At 34.3% G+C, this 13,445-nt stretch overlaps 1 protein-coding gene across 1 annotated transcript in view; it reads right to left on the reverse strand.

The window, feature by feature from the left end:
* Positions 1–1,226: 1,226 nt before the first annotated feature.
* Cpsf6 (cleavage and polyadenylation specific factor 6) overlaps positions 1,227–13,445 on the reverse strand; it is a 27,122-nt gene continuing 14,903 nt past the window's right edge. Inside the window, exons 6-10 of the mRNA XM_031349457.1 lie at positions 13,249–13,439; positions 12,824–12,939; positions 11,338–11,491; positions 8,092–8,284; positions 1,227–1,665 (exon numbers count right to left, since the gene is read on the reverse strand). Coding sequence (XP_031205317.1) covers positions 8,095–8,284; positions 11,338–11,491; positions 12,824–12,939; positions 13,249–13,439 — 651 coding nt within the window. The 3' untranslated portion in view covers positions 1,227–1,665; positions 8,092–8,094. The remainder of the gene's footprint in view (positions 1,666–8,091; positions 8,285–11,337; positions 11,492–12,823; positions 12,940–13,248; positions 13,440–13,445) is intronic.

Here is a 13,445-nt window from a genome sequence, read left to right on the forward strand (position 1 = left end):
ATTTCAACAAGATTAAACACTTCATTTCTGAGAGCTAACAACAGTTCTGATAAACACCAATGATACCTTCCAAGAAATACTCTGCTCACACAATGTTTTCCAATGAACTGGCAGTGGTATGGATATTTTTGAGTATTTTAAAAGCAGAAAGGATAAAACTGAATAAAAAAGGTATAAATCTCTCAAGCTGCACATTATCTCAACCTATGGTACATACCTTAAGCATTGCTCTTAAATTTAGGTAAACTTTAAAAGCCAATGCATACTATCCAAAGATCTCTTATAGGTAATAAGATCTTTAAAACACTTAATACAAATTAACTTAAGGACTTTATCTAAAATTTCATTAGTAATTCAGATTTTTACCTTCCTATAAAAATAGGCAATCATATTGACAGACTGTCTCTGCTAATTTTGCAGAACACATGCTAGCCAGGTGCTTTTAATACAACCTTTTATTAAGGCTGGATCTTTTTGAAAAAAAAAAATGAACTGATTAACTCTAATCAAGCATAAATCAACAAGGATACAGGAATACACACAGAATTCCTTGAGCCATGAAAACAGTGTAACTATAATTTGTCATTATTCACACTGAAGAATACAACCCAATTTTAATAAACATCACACCCTTCAGAAATCTGAATCAAGAACAATACTAGGGCTTTCTTATCTTGCTGTATAGCCATAATTACACTGTCTATGGCACCATCAGCATGAAACAGTAAATTACTGCATGAAATCAGAATTTTCAAATCTATCTTATCTGCTAGATGTTGACAATGTATTGTCTCAGCATATCTGGGTTGCAATTAAGCTGCACTACTGTAGCTAATACATGAGTTTTTACCAAAAAAGTTACAACCTTAAATTCTTTGACCCCTAACACATTGACTGATTGCTCGGTCAAATTTCAGTTTTTACACGTTTACATACCATTCAGCAAAAATCACAAGCTAACTAGGTAAAAACAGCTAGAAAAGCAGAATATAGAAATATTAAATACCCATGTAATCACCTATTCTAATATCAAAATCAAGGGCAATAGACACTTAATTAGTCATGTTTAATTCACTGAACGCAAGATTAGATTGATGCATATCCAAACACGCTATTGCAATGCTTTTTTAAAGGACAGTAAAAATGTTGTCATAGTAACATTATCTTTAGATATTGCTGAACACAAGACTTTCCCTGAGGTGTAAACATCAAATAACTTGAACAGCTTTACACATCAGCCCCATTAAACAGTTTATTACAACACTACATCTACTGTAATCAAATCGGTGCTGTTTACAGACATCATCATTTGAACATTTTAACAAGAACAAACTACTATAAAAACAAGCATTTACTTGACTTTTTTTTCCAATTGCTTGCACATTATAGTGGCCAAATATATATAACCAGTAATAAAGTTGCAAAAGCTATTTAACTTTTTAAATCACACAGGTTTCCTTCAAATAAAACAGTTAAGCAACATAAGAAATAAAAGTAGAGCTACTGGTTACCATTTATGCAGATTTGCTTTATTCAGATTATTCCTGTTCAGTTTATCCAGGAATCCTTACAGGTTCAGTTCAATCACAAGAAGCAAACTGCTGGACAAGCGTCACTTTCCCCGTGAAGACTGTTCTGTCTTGGAAGGTGCTCCTCTTCCTTCAGCTGTAATGTGTCAAAATTTGTGATGTAGATTTTGCTATTCCCCAGAATACACAAAAAAAATGTTGGCTTAGCTATACAGACACAAGTCGTGCAACTATTCACTGTTAGGGATTCTAACACAAAATAAAAAGTAACTCAAACAGTAGCTGCTTACATGGTGGAGAAATGCTCCTATGTTTACAAATTGAATTTACAAATTCAAATTAAGAAATTCTCATTATTTCATTCTTTTTATGTATTACTTTCTTTGAAATTCAGTGATTCTCATATAAAGACCACTGTTTTGTACAAAATATGGTAATTTTGAAAAGAATAAAATTACAGTAACAAATGAAAATACACAGCTACTGTTTCTGTGATGATGAGAACAACCGTAAGTTGATGTCTAAAATATGAACACTACAAAATAAATGGGAAAATGCTTGGATTTGAATGTAGATATTTTTCATTCATCCACATACCAATATATTTAACAAATGCTGAACTGAGTGTAAAATGCAATTAAGTTTACAAATTTACTGTATTTGACAGCATACAAGAACTTCTGCCAATTAGTTATAAACCACTGGAGTTCCATGTTACAAAATTTATAAATAAATACCTCAGCATGGTCATTAAATATGACATCCACATACAAATCTTTAGACACAATACAAATTTGAGACATTACTTTCATTCTATTTCACCTATATCCACTAACCAAACACAAACTATTAAGAATCTACAATGATAAATTTCATTGAAAACTTACATAAAGGGAGAGAGGGGAAGCCAACAATGAATTGATACTATAGGCTCAAGAATACATATTTATGTAAATTTCAAGTAAATATTCAAAAAAGAAACATTAATTTTAAAAATGATTACTTTTATACCAAATATTTAAAATGGAAGTACTAAAGGGTATTTTAATATTCTTCAAAAGCACATATTTAGTGGCATTCTGTCATAAAAATAATTTTAAAAGATCCTTTGCTTTATAATTAAGAAGAAATTTTGTAACAACTATGAATTTTGTGTTCGTTTCTCTATTGGGAGAATCATGACTATCAGTATGTATATACATATTCATCCTCTCTAATAAAACCTTAAATCTTTGAAGTACAAAAGGAAAAATCTTTCAACTGCATTCTTTAAAGAGTCATTTAAACTATATAGTAATCACCTTTGTACCGTCACTTTCGTGATATGTTAAGAGGCTTATACAGAGGAATTTATTTAACAGAAAAAAATCTACAATGTTAGTTTTCAAATGTTTTAGTTTTACAGGTTACAATTTTGATAGATATCTTTGTTTGTGCTCTGGGATTGATGCTGAAGACTGAATCCAGTACTCCACAACATACAAAGCCCATGACCTACACTCACACTTCCAGCACTAGGGAAATTTAAAAACAGTAAAATCATTAGAGAAAGATAAGGCAGGTGTTTTAATCTACAAAAAAAAGGATTGTGGAAAATTCATAAATCCTATTAAAAAAAGAAATGCTATCTCCCCTAATATTTTTCTTGTGTTGTAAAGAATGAATGAGTTACTGAAAGAAAAATCACTTAAAGTCACAGTGTGGGGAAATTAAAAAAAAAAAAAATCAATCTTTCAAAAAGTCACATGGTATATATTACCACAACCCCAATGGAAACTTATTACTTATATACAGGCAATCCTGTTTGTGAGGTCATAAAGTACATGTTTATTCAAAACCAATGCACTCATCTTTTGCCTCGTTATATTATAGATAGGTATTTACTAACTGATAAATCTTCAAATTTCACCATACAGACATAAAATTTAGGGAATAGTTTAGAAACTTTTATTTCTAGTTCTAAACACTTTACATAAACACAAATTTTACAATCTCAAATGGAAGCAAAATTTGAAGGCAATACAACCCATTTCCAATAATCCAATTCCATATTATAGACTCAAATGTCTAAGTAGACATCTACATAAACCAAGATTCCAAGAAGCTTGAAAGTAACAAAGATAATCGATGCCCATATGTTCAAAATTGCATTTGATCAAATCTGTAATGTCAAAGCCACACAATTACTTGCTTTATCTGTCAGCTATAAAAAGGAACCTATGTAAACAGCTGTTAAATAAACTAAGACATTTAACTAATGTTAAATGAACTAGCCTGAAAGTCTGCAAGCTAAAGTAGTAAAATTTCAATAGACTGAAATGCCTACATTTTGAAATAATGTACTATCAAACAGTTATGAACAACTCAAATTGAGTGTTTAATTATATATGCAATCTTGTTACTATTTGTATTTTAAAACTCATGGTAACCAATCTTTTAAGTAAATCATTTGAATATTTATTTATTAAGAATTCTCATATATTTTTAATGTTGAATGTTTGTTTCTACTTCTGAAACATGCTTTTAGTGTAGAGGCCTGGCTAGGATGAAACTCCACATGTAAACCAGGCTGGCCTGGAACTCACAAGCATCCTCCTGCATCAGTCTCTTGTTAAGTAAGTGTTAAGGTCACAGGTGTGCACTTTCACACCCACCTCTTACAGGTTTTCATATTAATTTGCTGGATTAAAAAGGATCTCACATAATTTTAGAAATTCAATACTTTTAAGTTAATAAAATCTACCCTTCTATAATCTGAAATTTTCTCCATAATGAGGAATGGAGATGAGGTAGGCAACAGAAGCATCTAAACATATTAACTCTGTCTGAGCTTCTTCTTTTATTGACTAGAACACAGTACATAAAAAACAATTCCATTTATTACTGATGTTCACAAAAAGCTTGTAGCTGCTGAGTTTATATTCTGCTGTTTTTCTCTGGACATCATACTTACCCCATTTCAACTAAATTATTTTATTACTGTACAAAATACACAATGAAGTGTTCTACCCAATTGACTACACAGAAATAAACTGCATCACAAAAAAGAAAATGGAAGAAAAAAAGCTTTGTGCCAAAGAGAATCACTCAAAAAATATGGACATTTCAAAAATAAGCTTGTTATTTAGAATTTACCCACTGTCAAGAGCTAGAACTTACTAACTACAGAATGCAAAAGCATAAATTTACAGAACATGAATGTCACTATTCTCTTACTGGTTAGTAGGTTTCCTTTAAGCAATGCTAACTGAATTCATTTAAAACATTATGTATTCAAAACAATCCAAGATACAAACTAAACAATGGCAAAAATATCACACTGAGATGAAGAGAGCAGGTGACTCACATTGGCACTGAATTTTTTTTAAGACAGAGAACATCAATTATTTATAAACAAAATTATATTCTTAAACCACGGTGAGCAAAATACTCTATACATCCATCCAAGGGGCCGCTCTCTACCCTCTCTCATCACTTCAAGTAAAACAGTGGACAGTCAGATTTTACACATACTAAAAATATGAGAAATCAGAAAAGAAATGAGAGCTAATATAGTGAGATGAAGCAGAGTGGTTGAGATACATGGAAAAACACAAGCAAACAACACTGGGAATACTAGGCAGGTAACAACATGTCATCTAAGACTTGTAGAAGTAATTCTGAAATCTTGTTAACAGTCAGTTATCATTCACCAGGCAATGAAAAAGAATTTAATTTTCACAAAAGCCTCAACATAACACTCCTAACGAGATGGAACATCTTAATATAAAGAAATTATTTTCTTTGGGCTTTCCCCCAAATTAACACAAGCTATAAAAATCTGGATAAAAAACACAAAGCATTGTAAATCCTGTGCAGTAATTAAATCCAAGTTCATGACATTTATGCCAGAAGTAATCACATGGCCATACACTTACAGTTATATAACCCAGATTCCAAACACAGTACTTAGGGAAAAAAAAGTAATCATTTGAAAACATGAGAATCTCATAAATTAGGAAGAGAAGCTTGAATAAAAAGCATCTAGAAAAAGAATTTCCTTCCATTGTTCTTTGTGACACAGAACTCAGATGTTAACATACACCGCTGAGTGGGGCTATTCTAAACAAGTCAGAGCAACACAACCAAGAAAAGGAGCTCAGCTGCAACTGGACAGTAACATTATTTCTGTGAGAACAAACCTTACAGCTTTTATTTTGCTCAGAGTGGTCTGAGAATAGAGGCAAAAATTACAGAATATGAAGCACAATGCATTTATACACTGAAATTTACAAAGCTGTTATTTTTCTCATTGAAGTATTGTTACCTATTTGAACTCGGATATGGAAAACTTTTAGAAAAACTAATACATTTTTCAAATGAGAATGCAATTAACATTACTCAACAGTTCAAACACAAAGAAACTTAGGATGGGACAGACATTAACAGCTGTCAACATCGTGTTCCCAGAACCTGCCTTTACCACCATCATCACTAACAGCATTTTACATTGACTTATACAGAGACTGACATTTACTTTATTGGTGAAGGAATTCTTATTCCATTTAAAATTTACAAGGAACTTCAAAAGGACTCATATTTTAAAACTTCTAAAGAGGTCAACAGACCTTATAATAATAAAATTTGCAAATAGATTTGTACTTGAATATATGCATTTAAGCCCAACCCCCCACCCTCTTACTCACATCTACTTCCACAATAAATACCGTTTGGTATAGCAAAGTTACAATAATCCAAGAAAACATTCCTTTTCTTTCCCCTACTATAAAGGCTTGTGTAAAATTTTGCTTGGATGAAGGCACATAACAATATTACAACTCAATTCTGATTAATGTACAAACAAAACATGGGATTTGGGGAAATGGTACATCACTGATTGCAAAAAACTACACACTAAGAAACTGTAGTTAATGTCTGAATGACATGGAACTCAAAATGATATATTTAGGTGATTACTCTTGACTGGAGTATAAATTCAAAGTATGTAAAGTTAACAAATGCATATTTGGTTTACTGGATAAATTTTATGAAGACCTGTTAAAAAAAACTGCTAATTAAGGCTACATATGAACTGACTTAAAGGCCCCTTGATGGACACACTGAATTACTGAAAATATATCCAATTTCACTATCATATCTTTGGTAACTATATAATAAACATAAAAAAATACAACCTGTAAAACCATATCAAAACAGATCAGACATTTCAAGTAATAACTTGATCCCAGTCTACCTTCAGGGATTTTTACTAAGAATAAAAAAAACTTCATTTAAAATTTAGTTTAGATTTATATGATACAACATCCAATTTTTATATCCAAACAATACCAATTTTAGTGTAACATATAACTAGTAAAAAGGATATGATAAATATTCAAAATGTAAGATAAAGTATTAAAACGGGCTTCCTCACTTCAAAAACTGTTGTGAAACTTGTATTTCATAATTACACTTTTTTCTTTATCAAAAGGGATTGTGTGTGTGTATGTATGTGATGATTAAAGAAACTGCTAGTCATAGAATTACATACAAGATAAAGCCAATTACAACTTAAATATTAACAATTTTCCGACTGGATTTTCAGTAAGTTTCTGTAAAATATATTTATAAATATACTTATAAAGAATTTGTTATGTCTACTTTAACTCATATATGGAGCAAAGGTGTTTACAGAATTGATAACCTGCCACATTCAAAAGATTCACAGGGCTCTGTCCCCACTCTTCATGAGTAAACACTGTTCACAAATATAAAATAAAATTACATGTAAAAATGAAGCATAAACAGACAACTCATTCTACTTTATGAAAAATGTACACAAGAAAAATTTAAAATACAGAAAAAAAGACAATGATTATGGCTTATGAATGAAACATCAAAGAAAATTATTTCCAAGTATTTCTAACTTGGGATGTATGGCTAGGCAGTTTTAAGTTCTTAGATATAAACCCTAAACCCACTTCATGCTTTTTTTGCAAGTTAAAAAGATAGTGTTCCTTTAAAAATAAAATCAAATGCTAGCAATTATCATATAAAAAGCAATTTTTAAAAGGAAAAAAATCCTCTTTCACTGCTGAAAACTTCTTTTTGTATTATAACCTATTATAGTATTAGATTTTCTTTAAAAGTTTCAGGGACAAATAAAATTAATTCTAGGAAGGAAGAATAAAAATTTTATTTTTAAAAATCCAAGCACATAAATATTTTATAAATACTTTAAAATCACATGCAAGCAATGTATGTGATTACAAGAATCCCAATTTTCAAATTTTAGAAGTACACAATGAGTCCTCTTGATTATTTTTCTTGCTTTAACACTATAAACAATCTGAAAACTAAGTCACAGATAACTCATGAATACAATATTCAAAGGGGAAAAGGTCAAAATGTTTTACCTGTGATGGCTTACCTGTTTTCAGATGTTTCCAGAAGATTAAATCAGAACAAGTACTTGGACCACTTAAAATGTAGGTATATTTACTGTATAAACAACAGCCTTGGAGTTATAATTGCTGTTAATAACACACACATACTAAATAAAATAATAAAAAGGAATGCCCACCTTCTAACGATGACGATATTCTCGCTCTCGGTCGCGTTCCCGGTCCCGGTCCCGATCGCGATCCCGGTGTCTCTCTCGCTCTCTGCTTCTCTCTCTGTAATAATCATCATGGCGATCTCTACTCCGAGATTTATGACGCCGACTCTTTTCCCGTGATCTACTATGGTCCCTTTCTCTTGATCGTTCACGTCTTCTAAAAAAAATTACTGGATTAATGCTGTCCGTAACTGTAAAGCTTCAAAAGATATTTAATTCAGTTGTCTTTCCTTTATGACTAGTTTTACTTTCCATGGTTTCAGCTATAAGTCACCAGTCCAAAAATATTAATGTAAAATTTCAGAAATAAAACAATCTTCTGTCATTCTGATTAGGGTAAGAGTAGAGGTAGCTCCTAATGAATAAATTCTGAGTGAACATACTGTTCATGGTCATGTGGGAACTCCAAGGCCCCAGCTAACTGAACCCCACGGAACACTGGCAAAGAGGATTCCCATTTGGGGTGGCTAGCTACACCGAGGAATCGAGTATGAGTGTTTATGAAGAAAAGATCAGACTGCAGAAAGACTAAAAAAAGTAGCTTCCTCTGGGAAATTTTCCGGACAGCAACTGGTACTCTAGAGAGCCCTCCTACCTAGACTAGCTAACCCCGCCCATCCATGAAGTCTCAGGTTGCAGCAGTAGCAGAACTCTGATTCTGGCTGTATCTAAGTTTGACCTTTCTTGATTCCCTTGCAGCAGCCCCTAGTCATGTTTCCAGGACCCAAACTACTTAGCCAATCACCATGATGAAATATTTTGTCATCTCACTCCTTCCTGCCTGCATTGTGAACCATCCTTCTGCCCAGTGTCACCCACAGTAAATGTAATTTGCCTATTAACTATTCAGTAGTCTTAAGTATCATCATGGTGGTACAGTGCTTATGCTTAAACAATCCTTGGATTACTTAATAATAGCACCAAAGTAGGAGAGTAGTGATGCTGACAATTTGGACATTTCCTTTAAGTGGGAAAAAAAAAAAAGTCATGTTGAAATTGCTAAAGTTTACAATGATAACCTATGAAACAATGAAGAAAAAAATAAGCCTATGCAAACTTTGCTATCACATCTTAAAAACCCAAAGATCATAGTCAAACCTCATAATTCCATTAGTTAAAAAAAAATTCCACTAGTTTAAAAGAGGAATTATTTTTTCATGTTAATTGCTGAACCAGACAACTAAACTTAAATATTAAGTGCTAAGCTTCTTGATCAAGCTAGATGTTCTCATAATGAAGACAATGCATGATATAATCTCTAGTTATCACAAATCTGTTCTGAGATACTTTCACTAAGCCAAAAAGGTAGTAACAAAGTACAAACTGTGCCCAGTATGAACATCTTACTCTTAATTTGATACTACCTCCAGGAAAAGCATACTAAGGACAGACTGTGATCATCTGGAGAACTGGAGAGATGGCTCAAGGGTTGTAAACTCTGGCTGCTCTTCCATAGAACCCGGTTCAATTCTTAGCATCCACATAGTGGCTCATACATATCCACCTCTAACTTTAGTTCTGGGGAATCCCAGGCAGTTTTCTAGCCTTGTGGGCACTTAGCATGGGTGGTTTATAGCCAGAAATGCACTCGCATATATGAAATCAAAAGTCAAAATGTGACTGTGTAAGAATGGAGAGCCAGAGCCAGGCAGTAGTGGCGCACTCCTTTAATCCTGGCATTGGGGAGGCAGAGGCAGGTGGACTTCTGAGTTCGAACTAGCCTGTTCTACATAGTGAGGTCCAGGACAGCCAGGGATATACAGAGAAAACCTGTCTCAAAAAAAGAAAAAAAAGAAGAAGGAGGAAGAAGAGGAGGAGGAGGAGGAGGAGGAGGAAGAAGAAGAAGAGGAGAGCCAGGCTGATCTCTATAAGTTCAAGACTAGCCTCATCTAGATAGTGAGACCCTGTCTCAAGAGGTAATATCATGTAAAGATTAAACATTTACCTGGCAAAATATATAAAATTTCAAATTAGTAAAAATGCTTTTATAAAAGTAACCTTTAAAAAACAGTAACTAGGGGCTGGAGTGACTCAGCAGTTAAGAGCACTTACTGCCCTTCCAGAGGTACTGAGTTCAATTCTTAGCAACCACATGGTGGCTCACAAACATTTGTAATGGGATTCGATGCCCTCTTTTGGTGTGTCTGAAGAGAGCAACTGTGTGCTCATAAAAGTAAAATAAACAAATATTAAAAACAAACAAAAACACAGTATCTATTACAGGGTCTGAAAAGATAGCTCAGTGGTTCAGAGCACTTGTGCTCTTACCGAGGACCAGGGTTTGATTCCCAATACCCACATGATGACTTACAACCATCATAGATACCCAGTTTGAGGGGCTCTCTTCTGACTTCCTCAGGCACCAGAGAATACATACATGTTTGCTAGCAAACCACTGATATACACAAAATAAACAAATCTAAAATAAAACTATTACAAAATAACCACTCATTTATAACTCCCTCTTTCAAAAACACCCCATCTCTTGTATAAAGCAGTGTTTAATTGCTAAAGGCCCTGCCTTGTTCAACATGTGTTCACTAAGAAATGGGCATCAATAATGAATAAATGGTTATAGCAAATACTATTAAAGAAATAGACTCTGAGCCGGGTGGTGGTGGTGGTGGCGGCGCATGCCTTTAATCCCAGCACTTGGGAGGCAGAGGCAGGTGGATTTCTGAGTTCGAGGCCAGCCTGGTCTACTGAGTGAGTTCTATACAGAGAAACCCTGTCTCGGGAAAAAAAAAAAAAAAAGACTCTGACAGACAGACTAGATTATATTAAAACATGAAGAAATACAGAGGCAAATAAATGTTGAGGGGGAAGAAAACAACAAAAAAGTGATTCCAAGGTGTAACATCCAGCACACAAATCAGTAAGGTGGTCAAATGCTTGATGTGTTCACGAGAAGGGTCCTTTTGGCTAGAGAACAGTAAGTATGGGAGTTATGGGAATCAACGGAGAGATTATATCACAGTATGCTTGAATATACAAAGATGTCTAAGAGTAAAGAAAAGCCGTAGAGTTCCCTGCGTCTCAGGATTTCAGAAAGCACCAATATATCATTCAGAGTTTTAAAAAATATAAAAACAAACCAACTGACTGCTGGGTACACAGTAAGTACAATCAGTTCTATTTTTTAGAAGTTCCGAGTGTGCGCGCACGCATAGACTAGCAGTTGTAAATATTCATGAGACAGGAACATTTTACCTTGATCCAGACCCGTAGGATTTGGACTCAATCCCATGAAGGCAGTCTTGCAAAGAGCTAATAAGAACTTTGCAGCGGTCATCTGCGGATACTTTGGACTGTTTAATTAAAGAAATTGCTGTCACCAATGTCTCAATAGCACTTCCATAGTCACCTGCAGGAGAAAAAAAAAAAAGATTAATTATCAAACAAATTTTTGCTTCCAAATTATCTTTTGAGATACTTCTAGCTATCCTAGAACTCTCTCTACAGACCAGTCTGGCCTCAAACTCAGAAATTCGACTGCCTCCCGAATCCTGTGCTGGGATTAAAGGAATATGTCACCTCAGCCTGATCTGAAAATTGTCTTTTAAGATGACCATAGACAGGCTGGAGAGATGGCTCAGTTGTTAAGAGCACTCTCTGCTCTTCCAAAGGTCCTGAATTCAATTCCCAGCAACCACATGGTGGCTCACAACCATCTGCAATGTGATCTGATGCCCTCTTCTTTTGTGTCTGAAGACAGCTACAGTGTACTCATGTGTGTGTGTATGTATAAAATAAATAAATAAATAAATCTTAAAAAAGATGACCATAGACAATGACTTTTGTTCAGTGTTTTGTAATTTGGAAAAGACTCTTATTTTCATGAAGCTAATGCAATTGTTTTGTCATGTAGAAAGATAGTTATTATTTTGCAAATACAAGAATAAGCTACCTCTAGGACTCTGAACTATTAAACACCAAAGCTAATACTTATATCCTTTTAATGTGCACATTGTTTTGCCTACATATGTCTTTGTATCCCACTGAGGCCAGAGAGGATGTCAAATCCCCTGGAACTGAAGTTATAAAAGTTTGTGACCCACCACATGGGTGCCGAGAATCAATCCTGGATCCTATGGAGGAGCAGCCAGTGTAACTCCGAAGCTATGTCTCTAATCCCCAGTTGAAATTTATTTTTAACTTTATGTGTATGGATATTTTGCCTGCATGTATGTATGTGCACCATGTGTGTGCCTGGTACCCACTGAGGAAAGAGGAGGATACTGGATCCCAACGCTAGCATCCAGTGCTCTTAACCACAGAGCCTCCTCATTACCCCTATAAGCATTTAAATCTAAATCTAGTAATATAAAATTGATAGTCTTCTTACTACACTGACATATATCTTCCTTTAATACTTTAAAACTAAGTGACAGATAATGATTTGGGACTAACTATACAGATTATATCAAGTTAAGAAAAACTGCACTTAAGCTTTGCATTTTGTTTTAATTTTAAATTGTATGTGTATGGGTGTTTTGACTGCATATGTGTTTGTCTTTGCATTATAAGCATGGCTGATGCTGCAGAAGCCAAAGAGGGCCTTGGATCCCCAGGAACTGTAATTAACAGATGGTTATCAAACTGGGGTCCTCTGGAAGAGCAGCCAGCTCTAATCAGCTAAGTCATTTCTCCAGGCCCTGGGTTTAGCATGATTCAAGATTGAAACAAATATACAAACCAGCACTAGCATCAGACACAGCTCTTGAAATAGCACTGCTTGAGATTGCCCGATTTCTATTCATGATTTCTTCAAACTCAGCTTCACTCAGAGGTGTTCTTGCAGTATCCATTTCCCTGCAAATGACAAAGAAATGGTAAGCTGTTACTTAACAAAAGTTCTCAAGTTAGTAACAATGTAAACAACTCCACACAAGCAACTTTTGGCATTTGCTTTAGAAACACTTGTTACTTTTCCAGATTGGAGAACGCTATTTTCCCTATCAGATCAAATTCGCTTTTGCACTGTTTTCTGGCTGAAATCTGTTGCAGTTTAGAAATCTGATCTTTCTATAGGACAGAAACTACATTTCTAAAATACAAAAGGCTTCATAGTACTTTATCTTTTACTGACTAAAGAGTTTCAGTACTACATATTTAACTTACCTCCCAGGGGGACCATAGTCACCCCTATCATATGGGGGAGGTCGGCCATATGGGTCTGTTGGTGGTGGACCTCGACTATCTGATGTTGGCATGCCACTATTAGTTGGTGGAGGAAAAAAAGCAGGATTCACATGTGGAGCTGGTGGTGGGGCACCTGGAGGTGGTCCCGGAAGATGTGGAGGAGGAGCAAGTGTAAG

This window comes from Mastomys coucha, unplaced genomic scaffold (genome assembly GCF_008632895.1).
Source record: "Mastomys coucha isolate ucsf_1 unplaced genomic scaffold, UCSF_Mcou_1 pScaffold4, whole genome shotgun sequence".
NCBI lineage: Eukaryota > Metazoa > Chordata > Mammalia > Rodentia > Muridae > Mastomys > Mastomys coucha.